Genomic DNA, 20,136 nt, shown 5'->3' on the forward strand with positions numbered 1-20,136 from the left:
CCTTTCATCTCCAAACGTACCTGTGCTCATTCCGGCCAAAAAGTTAAATTTTAACCTCATCAATCCACAGAACTTGTTTCCAAAATGCAGCAGGCTTGTCTATATGTTCCTTTGCAAACTTGAAATGCAGATTTTTGTGGTAAGGATGTAAAAGAAGTTTCCTTCCGATGACTCTTCTATGAAGGCCATATTTGTACAAGTACCTCTTTATAGTAGAATGGTGCACCATGACTCCAGTATCAGCCAGATCTTCCTGGAGGGATCCTGCAGTCACTCGTGGGTTTTGACTTGCTTTTCTTACAATCTTGCGAGCTGTTCTGTCTGATATTTTTCTTGGTCTTCCAGATCTTGCTTTAACTTCCACTGTTCCCAATGACCGCCATTTCTTGATTACATTCGGAGCAGAGGATATTAGCATCTGAAAACACTTTGCTATTTTCTTACATCCTTCTTCTGCTTTGTGAGCATCAACTATTTTCTGTTTCAGTGTTCTTGACAGCTGCTTAGAGGAACCCATGGTGCCGATTGTTGAGGTAAGGTCAGATGAGCCTTTAAAACCTTTGAGATTGACATCGCCTGGTCTTTCCAGACACTAATTTGCAAACAATCCAGGACACTGTCAGGTGCTCAGCTGTCCAAATGTGGGAGTACAAGGTACTAACTCTGCAGGGTGCCCAAACTTTTACAGGGACCATTTTTTGTTTTCTATTATTTGAAAGTTTAAATGATGGAAATAAGATCAAACCTTTTTTGACATGTTAGGAGAATGTCTAATCTGTGATTTGATGCCTTTTGGAGATTTTCCATCTTTTGTTGGCTCCTTTTTTTTTTTTTTTAAACATTTAAACAAATTTTTACCAGGGGTGCCCAAACTTTCGATCCCCACTGTATACCCACTTCTCAACCCCCTGTGATGCTGCTTTTACAGTTAAAAACTTCCCACGAATGGACATCAACCAGCAGCTCAGCTGATGCTCTACTGCTGCAGTTGGCCAGCAGCTCCCTAGTTTTAGCCTGACCATAGACATAATAAAGGTATATATGTCTATCAGCCTGACACCCGCAGCTACTCTGCCCTCACCCTTTTGAGAGGATGCTCACAGAGAAAGAGATGCTGTCTCTTCACCCACAGCCTAAGTGTTGTGTAGATCCATGACTCCTTCCAGCCCCAAACCACTCATCATGTTCCTATGACCCTGGAATATTTCCGGATTTATTCATTAAAAAGTAGCAAGTTCGTAGTATGAAGTGCAGAGCTGTGTGAACCTGTCTTCCATCTAAACATGGAGGAATGACTTCCTTCTGACCCGTTATGATTCAGAGGGGAGAAAATGTCTAGATTTAGTTTTTGGAAAGGAAACAAGTGACGTCATGGATGCACCTTCTTCCAGCATGAGGCACAGCATGATATGTAAAACACGAGACAGTGTGCATCATTCCAGCCTGATTGTAAATGTTGCTATTACAACAGTGTTTTCTCTTTCCCCACTGAGTCCCTCTTTCATACCCTCCAACAAACACTATTTGAAACCTAAATGGTATTGAAAAGTTCTTAAACTGTAAGAAACAGACAGGTCTGCCAACGCATAGTGTTTATGATTCTGTCTTTAGTGCAGGTTAAAAAGACCACTCACTTCCTGTCTTGAGGGGAAAAACCAGAGTGAAAAAATGAATGGAGTCAGCAGTTCGCCAGTTCATCGTTGGGCCACACAGAGACAAACAACCACTCACTCCTTCGGGGAATTTAGAGTAACCAGTTAACCCAACATCATGTCTTTGGATGGTGGGAGGAAGCCAGAGAACCCAGAGAGAACCCACGCATACACGGGGAGAACATCCCCCCTCGAACCAGCAACCTTCTTGCCGTGAGGCCATAGTGCTAACCACTATCCCACCGTGCAGCCCATCCCCACTTTAATAACCGCCGATATACCCGGCAATACAGACTGGTCCATTACTAAACATAATCACGGGGATATGGGGAAGCCTGTCCACTTCCCAATGTTGTCCAGTACCCTCTGCCAGAAGGGATCAACTTTCCCAAGTTCCTGTATAGCATGTATAAATGTCCCTGCATTAGAGCAGCACCTCCAACTTACATTATTAGGCAGGATCCCCATTCTGTGGAGTTTAGAGGCAGTGAAATACTGCCTATGTATTAATTTATATTGATGGAATTTGCCTTTCGCTTCCCTTATATATTAATTGGCATGTGACAGTCTCCTATTCCTCTTTTCTTTACTGATAACCTCATTCATGTCTCTCTGCCATGTAATTATCAGACTTTCACATATATATCCTTTTCAGGACCGTTGAACAGTTTTCTTTTTTTACTCAAGATCTTTTTTTTATTAAGATTTTCTTTCTTAACAAACATACACTAAGAAAAAAAGAAAAGAGAAAAACTTCAAAACATTTACACCGGCCCACAGGAGGTAGGCAGATGCAGGAACCATAGGTACAGTACAATGAAGGGGTAAGGATTGAGTGAGACCTAACAAAACAACAGCACACAAAAATAAATAAATAAAATAAAATACATTTTTAAAAAAAAGAATTAAAAAAAAAGATAATATTAGTGATAAAATAGAAAAAAAGAGGAAAATGAACACCCAGAACCCTGTTTCCCTACTCGGTCAGAGTCAGTTTGGAGGCATGAGTCAGTAAATGAATGTAAGACTTGTGAAATAATACTTTGTCCCATGTCTTATGGAAAGTATTTAAAAGGGTCCCCACGTCTCCTGAAACTTCCTGCTCTGGTGCTGTAGTGAGCATCTAATCTTTTCAAGCTTCAAACAGGACATCAGATCCACCAGCCATTGCTGATGTGTTGGTGGGACAGTGTCCCGCCATTTGAGTAGAACACAGCGTCGAGCCACAAGAGAAGCGAAAGACAGTGTGTGATGTTTTATTGAGGATAAGTGCATCAGAGAGAGGATGAATTGATCCGTTTAAATGTTAAATTCCAAGTTTTATGTGACAGGGACATGCCTAGTTCCTCCTCCCATGCAGCTCTGATCTGGGTCTCTGGAGGTGGTTTTAGATTTGAGAGGAGGTTGTAGAGGACTGATATCGGCCTTTTCTGGGACAGGTTTAGAGAGAGAACTGTTTCAATGATGGTTTGGTCCGGAAGAGTGACAAGGCCGGGCTTAAAAGAGTGCAAATAGTGCCTAACTTGTAGATATCTTCAAAAAAAAAAGATTTTAGAAGTCCAAAAACGTTACTTAACTGGTCAAATGAGGCCAGTGTCTTGTCTATAAACAGATCTTTGAAAGTAGTGATGCCCTTCTTGTGCCATTCCAAAAAACCAGAGTCAGTGAGGGAGCCACTGGGCTTAAAAGGGAGAAATCACATAGACTAAAGTGTGCCCTGAACTGTGCCCATATTCTTAAAGAATGTATAACCACTGGGTTGACGATAGACGTGATGGGGAGAGGAAGTGGGGAGCAAAGAACGGCAAGAGTGGAGGTTGATCTGTCCTGGTGTAGTTCCATCTCTTCCCAGTCAGGACGGTTTGAACGGTTGGCGTAAAAAGACCAGGATGCCAAGCAGCGTAAATTTGCGGCCCAGTAGTAGAGACAGAAATTTGGGAGGGCAAAACCACCACTAGCCTGAGTTTTTTGCAGGTGGGTTTTGCCGACACGGGGACGCTTACCCTGCCAAATGAAAGACGAGAGAGTTGAGTCAAGCTGATTAAAAAAAGAAATGGGTATAGACGTAGGCAAGACCTGGAAGAGATATAAAAATTTGGGCAAGATGTTCATCTTAATGGAGTTAATACGCCCTACAAGAGACAAAGATAAAGGTGACCACTGTGCCAGTGTTTGTTTACACTGATTTAATAAAGGAGAATAATTTTCTTTGAATAGGTCTCTGTGTTTTCTTGTGACTGATATCCCCAGGTACGTAAATTTATTCTCTACAACTCTGAAAGGTAGATTTGTGTAATCCTCTGAGCAAGCTTTGTTGTTGATGGGGAAAAGTTCGCTTTTGTCCAGGTTTAGTTTATAACCTGACAGCTTTCCAAACTGACTGAGCAGCGATAATGCGGCAGACAGTGAGGTGTGAGGGTTTGAAATGAAGAGGAGAAGGTCGTCCGCATAGAGGGAGACTTTGTGTTCTGTACTGTTTCTCCAGATACCCGGAATGTCTGTACAGCTTCTGAAGGCTGCAGCAAGTGGTTCAATGGTTAGGTTAAAGAGCATAGGGCTTAAAGGGCATCCCTGACGGGTTCCTCTATGTAGACTGAAAGGTTTCGATTGCTGGCGATTGGTCCGAATTAATGCAATAGGGTGCAAGTACATTAGTTTAATCCATGAGGAGAAGTTGGGACCGAAGCCAAATTTATCAAGAACAGCAAAGAGAAAGCTAAACTCAACATGGTCAAAGGCCTCTTCAGCGTCAAGTGAAACAACGCATTCAGGGACCGACTCGGGGGAGGTGTAAATGATGTCAAACAGCTGACGAGTGTTAAAGTACGAGTGCCTATTCTTTATGAAACCTGTTTGGTCCAGTGAGATTATTGTAGGGAGAGCCTTCTCCAACCTAAGAGCTAGGACCTTTGCTAGGATTTTAGCATCTGAGTCTAGGAGGGAAATAGGTCTGTATGAAGCACGGTCTAGAGGGTCTTTCCCTTTCTTAGCGATGAGGGTAATACATGCCTCAAAGAAAGATTTGGGAAGGGATCCTGATCTGAAAGAGTCAGAGAGGACCAGAGATAGCTGCGGAGAGAGTAGTGGGGAAAATATTTTTAAAAATTCTATCGGGAACCCGTCGGAGCCCAGGCATTTTCCTGACCTCATCGAGGATATGGCAAGAGGGATTTCTGTGGTAGAAATGGGATCATCAAGTGTTTTCCTAATATCTGAGGCTAATGTAGGGACATCCAAATTGTTTAAAAACTCAATAATTGTATCTTGGCCAGTTTGGAACTCTGAGTTGTAAAGTTGGGAGTAATAGTCTCTGAACGCGTTATTAATTTGTGAGTGATCGAAGGTTGTGCAACCATCAGGTAACCGAATCTCAGGGATGCCCAGCTTCGCTTTAGAGCCTCGGAGCTGATGAGCTAGTAGCTTATCAGGTTTATCTCCATGAACATAGAACCGAGTTTTGTTTTTCAAGAGCATACGTTCAGCAGAGTGAGTTGAGAGTAGGTCAAATTTGGTTAGGACCGTTGAACAGTTTGTAGAAAGCGGCTGCTTTTTGTGTTGCCCCCGGTGATCTACAAACCCAATCACAGCACAAGTGTCATGCATAATTTTTGCCTTTGTAATACAGTTCCTTATTTGTAGGTACTTCCAAAATGAGTCTTCAACTCCAAACCATATTTTTGAATGATTTGAATGAGCAAAGGACAAAAAAAACTTCTTCTGAAATAAGGTTACTTATCTTGTGTATACCCTTGACAAGCCACTCCCTCCAATATGTTTTTTTTTCCCCACTCATGTTTTCGAGTTGTACCGCAAACAGGTGCAAGGTTACTTGGGGGATGACACCCCATACAGTAAAAAGGCTCAACAATTTCCTCTCAATCTTGATCCAGCTCAAGTTACAATCCATGTTAGTCCAATGGTTTGCCAGTCTGGACATTTCAAGTGCCTAGTTTTAGAGTCTCCCATTTGGAAGGCCCATTGTCCTTAGAAGCCCTCATCTTTTTTATGTTAACTTCTGGCTTCTTCTTTTATCATCTTCTCAAATTGTTTTTACAGGTAGCATCATGGAAACATAACAGAATTGTGTGGTCACCACCACCATTGTAATCACATGAATTTTGCCCCATACTATAGGGTACAATTTTCCCCACTTATCTAGATTTGTTTTAATGTTCTGATGGAGAGGTTTCACATTTGAAAGCATTGTATTCTCTAAGCTCGGGCCCAATAATACTTAATACCCGCAGGACACCATTTAAAATCTAATGTAATTATGTATCTAGAATGGCATGACACCGACAGCAGCATCCCTTCTGTTTTGTTCGTGTTTTTTTTTTATAACCCAACAGTAGACCTCTTCAAATTTGACCTTTTGCACATGGCTCATTAGGCAGGCATAGCCAAGGTCCAAGATCAAAGTAACTGATATATTTAGTTTATTTAGACCTTGGAAAATGGGAAAAAAAATCAGTTTGTATATGTTGAAAAAGGTCAAATTTGAAGAGGTCTAACCCAACAACCTAGGATATGACTCGACACGTGAGCAGTGCAGAAAAATAAATACTGCTAATATGTCATCAGCATACAAAAACAACTTATGTTACCTACCCCCCAAATCTGAACAGCTCTGATCTTCACCTACCCCCCAATCTGAACAGCCTTGATTTCTTTATTTGCTGTAATAGCCAGTGCCAAAGGTTCCAAAAGTATGGTAAAGAACAATGGAGATAGGGGCATCCCTGACACATTCCCCGAGATAACTGAAAAAAGGCTGAAACTAACCAGTTTGTCAAGACTGCAGCTCTTAGACTCGAATAAAATGTCGTCACCTACTTGTGGAAGCCAGGCCCGAACCCGAGCCTCTCAAGGGCGTCTCGTATTGTCTCCTGAATGTCTATTCTTCACAAAACCCACCTGATCACCATTAATGATCTCTGGTAATACCTTATCTAGGTGGATGGCTAAAACCTTAGTCTACTCCCAAAAGACTGACTGGTCTTTAGTTTGCTGGGTCTGATATATCCCTATCTTTTTTTTAGGGATAACAGTTATTAGTGCGTCATTAAATGTTTTTGGTAAAATGCCAGTTTTCAGCACTTCTAAATAAACTATGCAAAACTGGTGACAAAATATCAATATATTTCTTTTCAAATGGGAAATCATCCAAACCAGGGGCCTCATTTATGAAGCTGTCACACAAAACCCAGCATATGCCAATTATAGTCAGCTTTTGGGATTTATCAAAACACTACTTGGCGGTAAAACGTCCCGACCTCCACGCCAACTCTGACCCTGGCGTAACCACATCTGGAGAAACTGGAAACAGCTACACCAAAGGCAGAAAATAAAACCAAATGGTGTGAAATTTAAGACATTTGTTCAAAATTAAATGTAAACCTCCGCCCAGAATGTTGGACATTAACAGCATCTGCAGAAAAAGAGAAAAAGCGTATTGATATTGTTCCTCCAGCACGTAAAACGTCCAGCAGTAAAATGTTCTGAAACGAAGCAGTTCTACATGTTATAAAAGCCACATCACACAGTGAATAAGTCGTACAGAAGCTGCCATACGAATAAAGCTCTACATGAAGACCTGCAGGTAAAATGAGGTGGTTGCCATCACAACAGCCCATCATCAGGCTGCTCAGGTGTTTCCTCCACCTGCAGATACAGAACATGACGTGATGGTTGGATATAGGGCTGGGCGATATGACCTTTTAGTAATATCCCGATATTTTTATGGCATGTCACAATATATTTTCTGGTGTCCATTGAGAGAGTGCTGGAGTGTTGGAGAGTGCTCCTTCTTGGGACTCCATTGTTCTGCTGGGGGACTTCAATGCTCACGTGGGCAATGACAGTGAGACCTGGAGGGGAGTGATTGGGAGGCATGGTCCCCCCCCTCTGAACCCAAATGGTGTTTTGTTATTGGACTTCTGTGCTCGTCATGGATTGTCCATAACGAACACCATGTTCCAACATAAGAGTGTCCATATGTACACCTGGCATCAGGATTCCCTGGGCCGCAATTTGATGATAGACTTTGTAGTCGAATCGTCGGACCTGCGGCCACATGCCTTGGACACTCGGGTGAAGAGGGGGGCGGAGCTTCAACTGATCACCACCTGGTGGTGAGTTGGCTCAGATGGTGGGGGAGGAAGCCGGTCAGATCTGGCAGGCCCAAACGTGTTGTGAGGGTCTGCTGGGAACGCCTGGCTGAGTCCCCCGTCAGAGCGAGCTTCAACTCCCACCTTCAGCAGAGCTTCAACCATGTCCCGAGTGAGGCGGGGGACATTGAGTCTGAATGGACTGTGTTCCGTGCCTCTATTGCTGAGGCGGCCGGCCGGAGCTGTGGCTGTAAGGTCGTTGGTGCCTGTCGTGGCGGTAATCCCAGGACTCGTTGGTGGACACCAGCAGTGAGGCATGCTGTCAAGCTGAAGAAGGAGTCCTATCGGGCCGTCTTGGCCAGTGGGACTCTGGAGGCAGCTGATGGGTACCGACAGGCTAAGCGGCATGCGGCTTCAGCTGTCGCCAAGACAAAAACTCGGACATAGGAGGAGTTCGGCAAGGCAATGGAGAAAGACTTCCGGAGGGGGAAGCAGTGCTCCATCAACACCTTGTACAGTGGAGATGGGGAGCTGCTGACCTCAACTCGGGACGTTGTGGGTCGGTGGAAGAAATACTTCGAAGACCTCCTCAATCCTACCAACACTGGTGGACTCAGGGGTGGACTCTCCTATCTCTGGGGCTGAAGTCGCTGAGGTGGTCAAAAAGCTCCTTGGCGGCAAGGCCCCGGGGGTGGATGAGATCCGCCCGGAGTTCCTTAAGGCTCTGGATGCTGTGGGACTGTCCTGGCTGACACGCCTCTGCAGCATCGCGTGGACATCGGGGACAGTACTGCTGGACTGGCAGACTGGGGTGGTGGTCCCCCTTTTAAGAAGGGGGACCGGAGGGTGTGTTCCAATTACAAGGGAATCACACTCCTCAGCCTCCCTGGTAAGGTCTATTCAGGGGTCCTGGAGAGGAGGGTCCGCCGGATAGACGAATCCCGGATTGAGGAGGAGCAGTGTGGTTTTCGTCCTGGTCGCGGAACAGTGGACCAGCTCTATACCCTCTTTGGGGTCCTGGAGGGGGCATGGGAGTTTGCCCAACCAGTCTACATGTGTTTTGTGGACCTGGAGAAGGAGTTCGACCGTGTCCCCCGGGGGCTCCTGTGGGGGGTACTCCGGGAGTATGGGGTACCGGACCCCCTTGTGCGAGCTGTCTGGTCCCTGTACGACAGGTGTCAGAGCTTGGTCCGCATTGCCGGTAGTAAGTCGGATTAGTTTCCGGTGAGGGTTGGACTCCGCCAAGGCTGCCCTTTATCTCCGAACCTGGATAACCTGGAAAGAAAGTTTAATTGTATACAAAAAAGCCTTACGTACGGCAAGAACAGCTTATTATTCATCATTGATAGAGGAAAACAACCCTCGGTTTCTTTTCAGCACTGTAGCTAGGCTTACTAGGAGCCGGAGCGCTGTGGAGCCATGTATTCCTTTCTCACTTAGCTGTGATGATTTCATGTATTTTTTCAGGAATAAAATTGATACTATTAGAGATCAAATCAAAGGCCCCTCTCTTATGGAATAAGCTCCCAGTTAGTGTTAGGGAAGCAGACACCCTCCCCACCTTTAAGACTAGGCTGAAGACTTATGTTTTTGATAAGTCCTATAGCTAGGGATGGTTAGCATCCCTTAGTTATGCTGCTATAGGTTTAGACTGCTGAGGGACATTTCCTGATACACTGAGCTTCTTTCTCTCTCTCTTTTACCCCCCCCCCCCCCCCCCCCCCCCCACACACACACACACACACACACAATAACAGCGTTGCATCATTAACATGTATGTATCCTGTCTCAGCAGGTCTCCCTGGCCGGGAGTAGCAGTTCCTGTTGTCTGTTGTCTTTCTGTCCTCTTCCCCCCACACAGCAGAGGCAGATGGCTGCCTGTCCTGAGCCGGGTTCTGCCGGAGGTTTCCTTCCTGTTAAAAGGGAGTTTTTTCCTTCCCACTGTCGCCAGTGTGCTTGCTCAGGATGGGAGATTGAGTTGGACTCAACTCAATCTGTTGGTTTCCTTATATAGGCTGTTATGAATTGGCCTTCATTATGTTTTCCCCTCTGTCTGTAAAGCGTCTTGAGATGGCATTGCCGTGATTTGACGCTATATAAATAAAGTTGAGTTGAATTGAATTGAATTGAATTGAATTGAACTGTAGTCAGCGTTGCTACGCACAGTTTGATCAATGAGGCCCCAGATGACTTCCCGTGACTCATGGGTTGAATAGCCACTTTTAACTCCTCCTTCTGTTGTAGGCGCATCCAGTTGAGTTATTTGTTCCTTGGTGAGCACTGGTAATTGTAGAGCTACCAGGTAACTTTTCATCTCTTCTTCCTTATGTGTGTCTGTAGAGGTCTACATTTCTTGATGAAACTGAATTTATTTCTTTTGAGGATGTTACCCCCTGGTTCCGCTTTTTAATCATTGGTATGTTGGTCAAGTTATATTGTTGTTTTAATTGTCTTGCTAATAGTTTTCCAATATTTGCCGCCTTTATAAAAATTTTGTCCTAAGCCTAAATGAGGAATGCTCAGCCTTTTTATTATAAATATCATGAAACTTATATTTTAATTTACGCAGCCTTTGGTATCTGTACCTAGTCAACTCTAGAGAAATTTGTGAGTTAGAGATAATCAGGTGGGAGGTCAGGTAGGGAAAGAGTGCTGTCCGCAGACCTGGGTCTAGACTGGCTGTCGCTCAGTGGCAGTATGGGAGGTCCGGGCTCTCTGTTGGTGTGGGGGGCTGGCCTTTGCCTGTCCGGGCCCATCGGGGTCTGTTCCCCCAGACTGCGGGGGACTCTGGCTGGGGGCCCCGCGCTGCCTCCTGGGTGGGTGCATGACTGGCTCTGAAGCGGAGTGGTTGGGGTTTGTGCTTGGGGGTGGCTGCCGGCTGCCTTGGTCTCAGGGTTCTCCTGGCCTCTTGTCTTGTGTGGGTGGGGCCACAGTGGTATGATCACTCTTCTCTGAACACGTTCCACTCTGCATGTTCTGCATGTGACACAGTCATTGAGTCGTCTGCAGGTTTATTCACTAACAGCAGCTGGTTTTCTCTCTGTGTGTCTGATTTAACTTGTGAGTTTTAGGTTCTCCTGACAGTTTTTGGCTTTGTCCTCCTGCAGGGGGAACATGCATCTGTGAACGGCGTGTGTGTGTGTGTGTGTGTGTGTGTGTGTGTGTGTGTGTGTGTGTACATACATACATATATATAGGTGTGTGTAGATGCATATGCATACGTTTACATGTTTCTCTCTTTTCTCTCTCTATGAAGTGTTTTGTCTTTTCGGTTCTCTCTCTGTCCTCTCCGGTCTGGTCCAGCAATACAGACTTTGTAATACAAACAATTGTGCAAGATAAATAGAAAAATAAATTAAGAATCCAGAATATCAAGAGAATCATATCTATAAAGCTCCTTCTGGCAAAGTAAATTTGCTCAGCAGAACAGCATCCAGATTATCATCCTGCTGCTTCAATGCTGGAGAAGACTCAAAAAAGAAAAGGAATTTGAGGTTGTTTAATAATTCTTCACCAATCTTTTTTTATCTTGCAACAGCACAGTGTTTAGCCTCCAGCATCCCCTCCTGAATGATTGTCTGTGTTCAAATCTATTTGCAACTCCACCGTGGCACAATTACGGATGGCAATTGGACCAATCTCACAACCTATTCCTGACTCTACTAAAGTATTTGATATCAAAAAGAAAATCTATTCTTGAGTATGTTTCATGGCATTTAGTACCAAATGTGTATACCCTTTCCTTAGTATGAACTGGTCTCTATATGTCTACTTAAGCTCTGTTCTTCCACCAGTAGATGAATAGCCTGTTCAGGTTTGGAGATAGTCAGGCAGGAACCAGGAACGGAGCAGAAAGCTGAAACGAAAAGCAGCAACAGCTTTGTTTATTGAGTCCAAAGTCCTTGGAGGTGTCACCTAAAAACACAGGTGGTGGCAGTGCAGAAGATGGAGCATTAAGAAGTCAATTCTGACTTCTGATTGGTACCCTTCAGCTGGATAAATAACAATCAGGCAACGGCTGGACTGCAGCCTGGCTCTTAAGTAGACTGAGCTGAACGGCTGCAGGTGGGAAGCATCTCCCATGAACACCAGGTGAGCAGCACCACTATGCCAGTAGGATCTCTGAAAAATCAGAAACGGTGAAGAGGTTACAACTACAGTTTTAAATGTATGTCTCCAAGTTTCTAATATTAATCAGTGGTTTAAGGAGCCCCTCTAGTGTGCAGCCATCTTCTTCTTTGGTCCGATGTGACTCCATCTTACTTAATTCATTTTGACATAATCACCCTGAAGTGTAGATTCTAAAGGAAAATGTCAGTATCTTCATAAAACTAAAATAACAATCCTATCAATCATAAAAGATGTCAAAACACCTGTTAGTTCACAAGGGTGCTTATTTTTCATGACCTGTTTAAACTTTACTGAGTCCCCGACCGGACCGAGTTCCCGATAAGGCCGAGTCCCCGACCGGACCGAGTGTCCGATAAGGCCGAGTCCCCGACCGGACCGAGTGTCCGATAAGGCCGAGTCCCCGACCGGACTGAGTCCCCGACCGGACCGAGTGTCCGATAAGGCCGAGTCCCCGACCGGACCGAGTGTCCGATAAGGCCGAGTCCCCGACCGGACCGAGTTCCCGATAAGGCCGAGTCCCCGACCGGACCGAGTTCCCGATAAGGCCGAGTCCCCGACCGGACTGAGTCCCCGACCGGACCGAGTGTCCGATAAGGCCGAGTCCCCGACCGGACCGAGTGTCCGATAAGGCCGAGTCCCCAACCGGACCGAGTGTCCGATAAGGCCGAGTCCCCGACCGGACCGAGTTCCCGATAAGGCCGAGTCCCCGACCGGACCGAGTTCCCGATAAGGCCGAGTCCCCGACCGGACCGAGTCCCCGATAAGGCCGAGTCCCCGACCGGACCGAGTGTCCGATAAGGCCGAGTCCCCGACCGGACCGAGTCCCCGATAAGGCCGAGTCCCCGACCGGACCGAGTCCCCGATAAGGCCGAGTCCCCGACCGGACCGAGTCCCCGATAAGGCCGAGTCCCCGACCGGACCGAGTCCCCGACCGGACCGAGTGTCCGATAAGGCCGAGTCCCCGACCGGACCGAGTTCCCGATAAGGCCAAGTCCCCGACCGGACCGAGTCCCCGATAAGGCCGAGTCCCCGACCGGACCGAGTCCCCAACCGGACCAAGTCCCCGACCGGACCGAGTGTCCGATAAGGCCGAGTCCCCGACCGGACCGAGTGTCCGATAAGGCCGAGTCCCCGACCGGACCGAGTGTCCGATAAGGCCGAGTCCCCGACCGGACCGAGTGTCCGATAAGGCCGAGTCCCCGATCGGACCGAGTGTCCGATAAGGCCGAGTCCCCGACCGGACCGAGTGTCCGATAAGGCCGAGTCCCCGACCGGACCGAGTGTCCGATAAGGCCGAGTCCCCGACCGGACCGAGTGTCCGATAAGGCCGAGTCCCCGATCGGACCGAGTGTCCGATAAGGCCGAGTCCCCGATCGGACCGAGTGTCCGATAAGGCCGAGTCCCCGACCGGACCGAGTATCCGATAAGGCCGAGTCTGGAGGACGATCCAGATGGGAATGTACCGAGTGTCAGATTCAGGGTGTGCTTGAAAAGAGGCTGGAAGCCTGAGATCTCTACGGAGAACTTGTGTCCTGAATACGGACCGGAAGGTGTTTTCAGAACGCACCGTATTGTTTCAGTCTTCTCAAATGAGCATCAAGCTTTTCACCATTTCCTACATTTTTCATGTCCTCTTTACTCTGCGTCCCTCATGTGAAATGGTTGAAATGAAAACATCAGCACAATATTGTCCAGATAGCCAGCTTCCAGGTGAGAGATAATCACCTTCCTTGAGACTTTTGTGGGAACAGAAAAGCGTTTCAAAGCTATTTTTTGTGCAACATTGTGTGATTGTTGAAAACAGCACAGAATAACGGCAAACGGTCAACAGGCATCTCCCGTCTTTTCCACAGAGTCTGCAGGTTAGACTGTACACTCTGCAGGACATGTACCCAACAGAAACTGTGAGGGGATACCCACACATGACCTGCTCAACTGGCTGTCCATAACGTCGCCATGGAAACGCTTCTTTCTCACTGACATCACCCTACAACACACCCTCTTGTTCATCTAAAGTTATTTCACAACACCTGGCTGAAGATTTCATCAATAACGATCCAAAAAGTCTGGTTTCCTTCTGTCTTTAGGACATGTGGCATGTTTTTCTAAAGAACAGACCAATCATTTCTCCCTCGTAATAAGCTCAACTTTAGTGGAAACGTTGGGAAGGATTTGTTTTAAAATGGGTAGAAAATGACACAGAAAGCTTGTCATGTCAGAATCATGAACCGTGGCACACTTTGGATGTGATTTAATGTACTAGAAGAAATTACACAGACTTTCACATGGAGGGAATATCTGCTGATGTTACAAGGCAGCGATGCTTTCGCTTGCAGTCCGTCAGGAAAACAGCGACGGGACAAAATGGCCACGGTTACATGATGTGTCTTTGGCCTGGACTCTGGACTCTAGTCTGGATCTGGTCTAGATCTGCTCTGGACTCTGGACTCTAGTTTGGATCTGGTTTGGACTCTGGCCTGGATCTGATCTGGTCTGGACTTTGGTCTGGATCTGGTCTGGACTTTGGTCTGGATCTGGTCTAGATCTGGTCTGGACTTTGGTCTGGACTCTGGTCTAGATCTGGTCTGGACTTTGGTCTGGACTCTGGTCTAGATCTGGTCTGGACTTTGGTCTGGATCTGGTCTAGATCTAGTCTGCTAAGTTTCTCTTCTGTTTTCTTTGTTTCAGAAACTCTTTGCAGTGATTGGTCCTAAAGTTAAAGAGGGGCGGAGCCTAACAGGTGAAGGGAACACTGTTTATTAATCCTAATTAATGCAGTCAGTTAAAACGTTTAAGCTCTCATCGAACTTCTGACAGGCTCACCTTTGTAAAGAAACAAAGAAATAAACAGGATTACCGATCCTCCAGCAGCATCTCCGCTTCGTCCGGATCCCCGTCTCCGCTTCGTCCGGATCCCCGTCTCCGCTTCGTCCGGATCCCCGTCTCCGTCTCGTCCGGGTCTCCGCCTCGTCCGGATCCCCATCTCCGCTTCGTCCGGATCCCCATCTCCGCTTCGTCCAGGTCTCCGCTTCGTCCGGATCCCCATCTCCGCTTTGTCCGGGTCTCCGCCTCGTCCGGATCCCCGTCTCCGCTTCGTCCGGATCCCCGTCTCCGCTTCGTCCGGATCCCCGTCTCCGTCTCGTCCGGGTCTCCGCCTCGTCCGGATCCCCATCTCCGCTTCGTCCGGATCCCCATCTCCGCTTCGTCCAGGTCTCCGCTTCGTCCGGATCCCCATCTCCGCTTTGTCCGGGTCTCCGCCTCGTCCGGATCCCCGTCTCCGCTTCGTCCGGGTCTCCGTCTCCGCTTCGTCCGGATCCCCGTCTCCGTCTCGTCCGGGTCTCCGTCTCGTCCGGGTCTCCGCCTCATCCGGGTCTCCGTCTCCGCTTCGTCCGGATCCCCGTCTCCGTCTCGTCCGGGTCTCCGCCTCGTCCGGGTCTCCGTCTCCGCTTCGTCCGGATCCCCGTCTCCGTCTCGTCCGGGTCTCCGCCTCGTCCGGGTCTCCGTCTCCGCTTCGTCCGGATCCCCGTCTCCGTCTCGTCCGGGTCTCCGTCTCGTCCGGGTCTCCGCCTCGTCCGGGTCTCCGTCTCCGCTTCGTCCGGATCCCCGTCTCCGTCTCGTCCGGGTCTCCGCTTCGTCCGGATCCCCGTCTCCGTCTCGTCCGGGTCTCCGTCTCGTCCGGGTCCTCGTCTCCGCCTCGTCCGGGTCTCCGCCTCGTCCGGGTCTCCGCCTCGTCCGGGTCCTCGTCTCCGCCTCGTCCGGGTCTCCGCCTCGTCCGGGTCCTCGTCTCCACCTCGTCCGGGTCCTCGTCTCCGCCTCGTCCGGGTCTCCGTCTCCGCTTCGTCCGGATCCCCGTCTCCGTCTCGTCCGGGTCTCCGTCTCGTCCGGGTCTCCGCTTCGTCCGGATCCCCGTCTCCGCCTCGTCCGGGTCTCCGCCTCGTCCGGATCCCCGTCTCCGCCTCGTCCGGGTCCTCGTCTCCGCCTCGTCCGGGTCCTCGTCTCCGCCTCGTCCGGGTCTCCGCCTCGTCCGGGTCTCCACCTCGTCCGGGTCCTCGTCTCCGCCTCGTCCGGGTCTCCGCCTCGTCCGGGTCCTCGTCTCCGCCTCGTCCGGGTCTCTGCTTCGTCCGGATCCCCGTCTCCGCCTCGTCCGGGTCTCCGCCTCGTCCGGGTCTCCGCCTCGTCCGGGTCGCCGTCTCCAGTTCCTCCGGATCGCCGTCTAAAATGTTCCCGCTTGCAGAATTACCACGTTTCTGCTGGAAGCTGCAATATTTGCATTTTTTAACCTTAATTGTGGAACCCTGGAAGAGGAGTGTCTGTGAATGTCGGACTCACGTGTTGCCTGAAGTGGCCGTTGGGATAGTTCATTAGAACAACAGCTCGTGTGCGGGGACAGAGCTGGCCGTAACAGAAGCTGTCCATCTCGTCTTTAGAGGACGGCTCACTGCGCAGGTGCTGCTTAGGTGGTGATTTATTAACTTCAGCAGCAGCTGGTGTAGAACAGCGCTAGCGTTGTCCAGAGAAGCGTCTTTCACAGCCAAACTGTCCACATTACAGTCCGTTTCTGTCTTCTTTCCCTTCTCCAGATGACGTGGTGGTGATGGGGAACAAACTGCTGGTGTACATCAGGTAAATCCCAAAGATGGTGATATGTCCCTCAGGTCATCCTCTGGATCAGGTACACCTCCATGTCTCTGATGTAATCCGTGCCGTGCGGGGTTGAGAAGAGTTTGGGGGGGGGGGGGATCAACATCATGGTGAGGGAACTCTGACAATGGTACGGAGCGGTCGGACAGCGTCTTGGCAGCGTGGGGCGGGTCGGTCGGACAGCGTCTTGGCAGCGTGGGGCGGGTCGGTCGGACAGCGTCCTGGCAGCGTGGGGCGGGTCGGTCGGACAGCGACTTGGCAGCGTGGGGCGGGTCGGTCGGACAGCGTCCTGGCAGCGTGGGGCGGGTCGGTCGGACAGCGACTTGGCAGCGTGGGGCGGGTCGGTCAGACAGCGACTTGGCAGCGTGGGGCGGGTCGGTCGGACAGCGACTTGGCAGCGTGGGGCGGGTCGGTCGGACAGCGTCCTGGCAGCGTGGGGCGGGTCGGTCGGACAGCGTCCTGGCAGCGTGGGGCGGGTCGGTCGGACAGCGACTTGGCAGCGTGGGGCGGGTCGGTCGGACAGCGTCCTGGCAGCGTGGGGCGGGTCGGTCGGACAACGTCCTGGCAGCGTGGGGCGCATCGGTCGGACAGCGTCTTGGCAGCGTGGGGCGGGTCGGTCGGACAGCGTCCTGGCAGCGTGGGGCGGGTCGGTCGGACAACGTCCTGGCAGCGTGGGGCGGGTCGGTCGGACAGCGTCTTGGCAGCGTGGGGCGGGTCGGTCGGACAGCGTCTTGGCAGCGTGGGGCGCATCGGTCGGACAGCGTCTTGGCAGCGTGGGGCGCATCGGTCGGACAACGTCCTGGCAGCGTGGGGCGGGTCGGTCGGACAGCGTCTTGGCAGCGTGGGGCGGGTCGGTCGGACAGCGTCCTGGCAGCGTGGGGCGGGTCGGTCGGACAGCGACTTGGCAGCGTGGGGCGGGTCGGTCGGACAGCGTCCTGGCAGCGTGGGGCGGGTCGGTCGGACAGCGACTTGGCAGCGTGGGGCGGGTCGGTCAGACAGCGACTTGGCAGCGTGGGGCGGGTCGGTCGGACAGCGACTTGGCAGCGTGGGGCGGGTCGGTCGGACAGCGTCCTGGCAGCGTGGGGCGGGTCGGTCGGACAGCGTCCTGGCAGCGTGGGGCGGGTCGGTCGGACAGCGACTTGGCAGCGTGGGGCGGGTCGGTCGGACAGCGTCCTGGCAGCGTGGGGCGGGTCGGTCGGACAACGTCCTGGCAGCGTGGGGCGGGTCGGTCGGACAGCGACTTGGCAGCGTGGGGCGGGTCGGTCAGACAGCAACTTGGCAGCGTGGGGCGGGTCGGTCGGACAGCGTCCTGGCAGCGTGGGGCGCGTCGGTCGGACAACGTCCTGGCAGCGTGGGGCGGGTCGGTCGGACAGCGTCCTGGCAGCGTGGGGCGGGTCGGTCGGACAGCGTCTTGGCAGCGTGGGGCGGGTCGGTCGGACAGCGTCTTGGCAGCGTGGGGCGGGTCGGTCGGACAACGTCCTGGCAGCGTGGGGCGGGTCGGTCGGACAGCGTCTTGGCAGCGTGGGGCGCGTCGGTCGGACAGCGTCTTGGCAGCGTGGGGCGCGTCGGTCGGACAACGTCCTGGCAGCGTGGGGCGGGTCGGTCGGACAGCGTCTTGGCAGTGTGGGGCGGGTCGGTCGGACAGCGTCCTGGCAGCGTGGGGCGGGTCGGTCGGACAGCGTCCTGGCAGCGTGGGGCGGGTCGGTCGGACAGCGACTTGGCAGCGTGGGGCGGGTCGGTCAGACAGCGACTTGGCAGCGTGGGGCGGGTCGGTCGGACAGCGACTTGGCAGCGTGGGGCGGGTCGGTCGGACAGCGTCCTGGCAGCGTGGGGCGGGTCGGTCGGACAGCGTCCTGGCAGCGTGGGGCGGGTCGGTCGGACAGCGACTTGGCAGCGTGGGGCGGGTCGGTCGGACAGCGTCCTGGCAGCGTGGGGCGGGTCGGTCGGACAACGTCCTGGCAGCGTGGGGCGGGTCGGTCGGACAGCGACTTGGCAGCGTGGGGCGGGTCGGTCAGACAGCAACTTGGCAGCGTGGGGCGGGTCGGTCGGACAGCGTCCTGGCAGCGTGGGGCGCGTCGGTCGGACAACGTCCTGGCAGCGTGGGGCGGGTCGGTCGGACAGCGTCCTGGCAGCGTGGGGCGGGTCGGTCGGACAGCGTCCTGGCAGCGTGGGGCGGGTCGGTCGGACAGCGTCTTGGCAGCGTGGGGCGGGTCGGTCGGACAGCGTCTTGGCAGCGTGGGGCGGGTCGGTCGGACAACGTCCTGGCAGCGTGGGGCGGGTTGGTCGGACAGCGTCTTGGCAGCGTGGGGCGGGTCGGTCGGACAGCGTCTTGGCAGCGTGGGGCGCGTCGGTCGGACAGCGTCTTGGCAGCGTGGGGCGCGTCGGTCGGACAACGTCCTGGCAGCGTGGGGCGGGTCGGTCGGACAGCGTCTTGGCAGTGTGGGGCGGGTCGGTCGGACAGCGTCCTGGCAGCGTGGGGCGCGTCGGTCGGACAGCGTCCTGGCAGCGTGGGGCGGGTCGGTCGGACAGCGACTTGGCAGCGTGGGGCGGGTCGGTCGGACAGCGACTTGGCAGCGTGGGGCGGGTCGGTCGGACAGCGTCCTGGCAGCGTGGGGCGGGTCGGTCGGACAGCGTCCTGGCAGCGTGGGGCGGGTCGGTCGGACAGCGTCCTGGCAGCGTGGGGCGGGTCGGTCGGACAGCGTCCTGGCAGCGTGGGGCGGGTCGGTCGGACAGCGTCTTGGCAGCGTGGGGCGGGTCGGTCGGACAGCGTCTTGGCAGCGTGGGGCGGGTCGGTCGGACAGCGTCCTGGCAGCGTGGGGCGGGTCGGTCGGACAGCGTCCTGGCAGCGTGGGGCGGGTCGGTCGGACAGCGACTTGGCAGCGTGGGGCGGGTCGGTCGGACAGCGACTTGGCAGCGTGGGGCGGGTCGGTCGGACAGCGACTTGGCAGCGTGGGGCGGGTCGGTCGGACAGCGACTTGGCAGCGTGGGGCGGGTCGGTCGGACAGCGTCCTGGCAGCGTGGGGCGGGTCGGTCGGACAGCGTCCTGGCAGCGTGGGGCGGGTCGGTCGGACAGCGTCCTGGCAGCGTGGGGCGGGTCGGTCGGACAGCGTCCTGGCAGCGTGGGGCGGGTCGGTCGGACAGCGTCCTGGCAGCGTGGGGCGGGTCGGTCGGACAGCGTCCTGGCAGCGTGGGGCGGGTCGGTCGGACAGCGTCTTGGCAGCGTGGGGCGGGTCGGTCGGACAGCGTCTTGGCAGCGTGGGGCGGGTCGGTCGGACAGCGTCCTGGCAGCGTGGGGCGGGTCGGTCGGACAGCGTCCTGGCAGCGTGGGGCGGGTCGGTCGGACAGCGTCCTGGCAGCGTGGGGCCAGTATCCGACAGTTCCCGGAGAGGAACGGTGGACAACCAGGCCTGAAGCAGAACGGATCCTCTGTGTTTGCTTGTGGATTTGCACAACTAATCATCTGATCATGTTTTAAGCTTTATGTTCAGACGACGTGTTGGCCTTCGCAGACACGCTGCCGTTTACAGCGCCGTGTGAAAAGAACAGAGAGGTCCGTCCAGGTCGAGCTAGAGAGACGTACAGGCAGGTCTGAGAATCAGAGCAGT

At 52.5% G+C, this 20,136-nt stretch overlaps 1 protein-coding gene across 3 annotated transcripts in view; it reads left to right on the forward strand.

Annotated features, from left to right (window-relative positions):
- Positions 1-20,136, forward strand: part of vps8 (VPS8 subunit of CORVET complex) — a 74,274-nt gene that overhangs the window by 26,835 nt on the left and 27,303 nt on the right. For all 3 annotated transcript variants that reach the window (XR_013771508.1, XM_079249450.1, XM_079249451.1), the window contains exons 12-13: positions 14,579-14,630; positions 16,471-16,513. Coding sequence is in view for 2 of the 3 variants with exons in the window: in XM_079249450.1 (XP_079105576.1) it covers positions 14,579-14,630; positions 16,471-16,513 (95 nt within the window). In the remaining variant the exon portion in view is untranslated. The remainder of the gene's footprint in view (positions 1-14,578; positions 14,631-16,470; positions 16,514-20,136) is intronic.

This window comes from Telmatherina bonti (genome assembly GCF_933228915.1).
Source record: "Telmatherina bonti genome assembly, chromosome: 11".
Lineage (NCBI taxonomy): Eukaryota > Metazoa > Chordata > Actinopteri > Atheriniformes > Telmatherinidae > Telmatherina > Telmatherina bonti.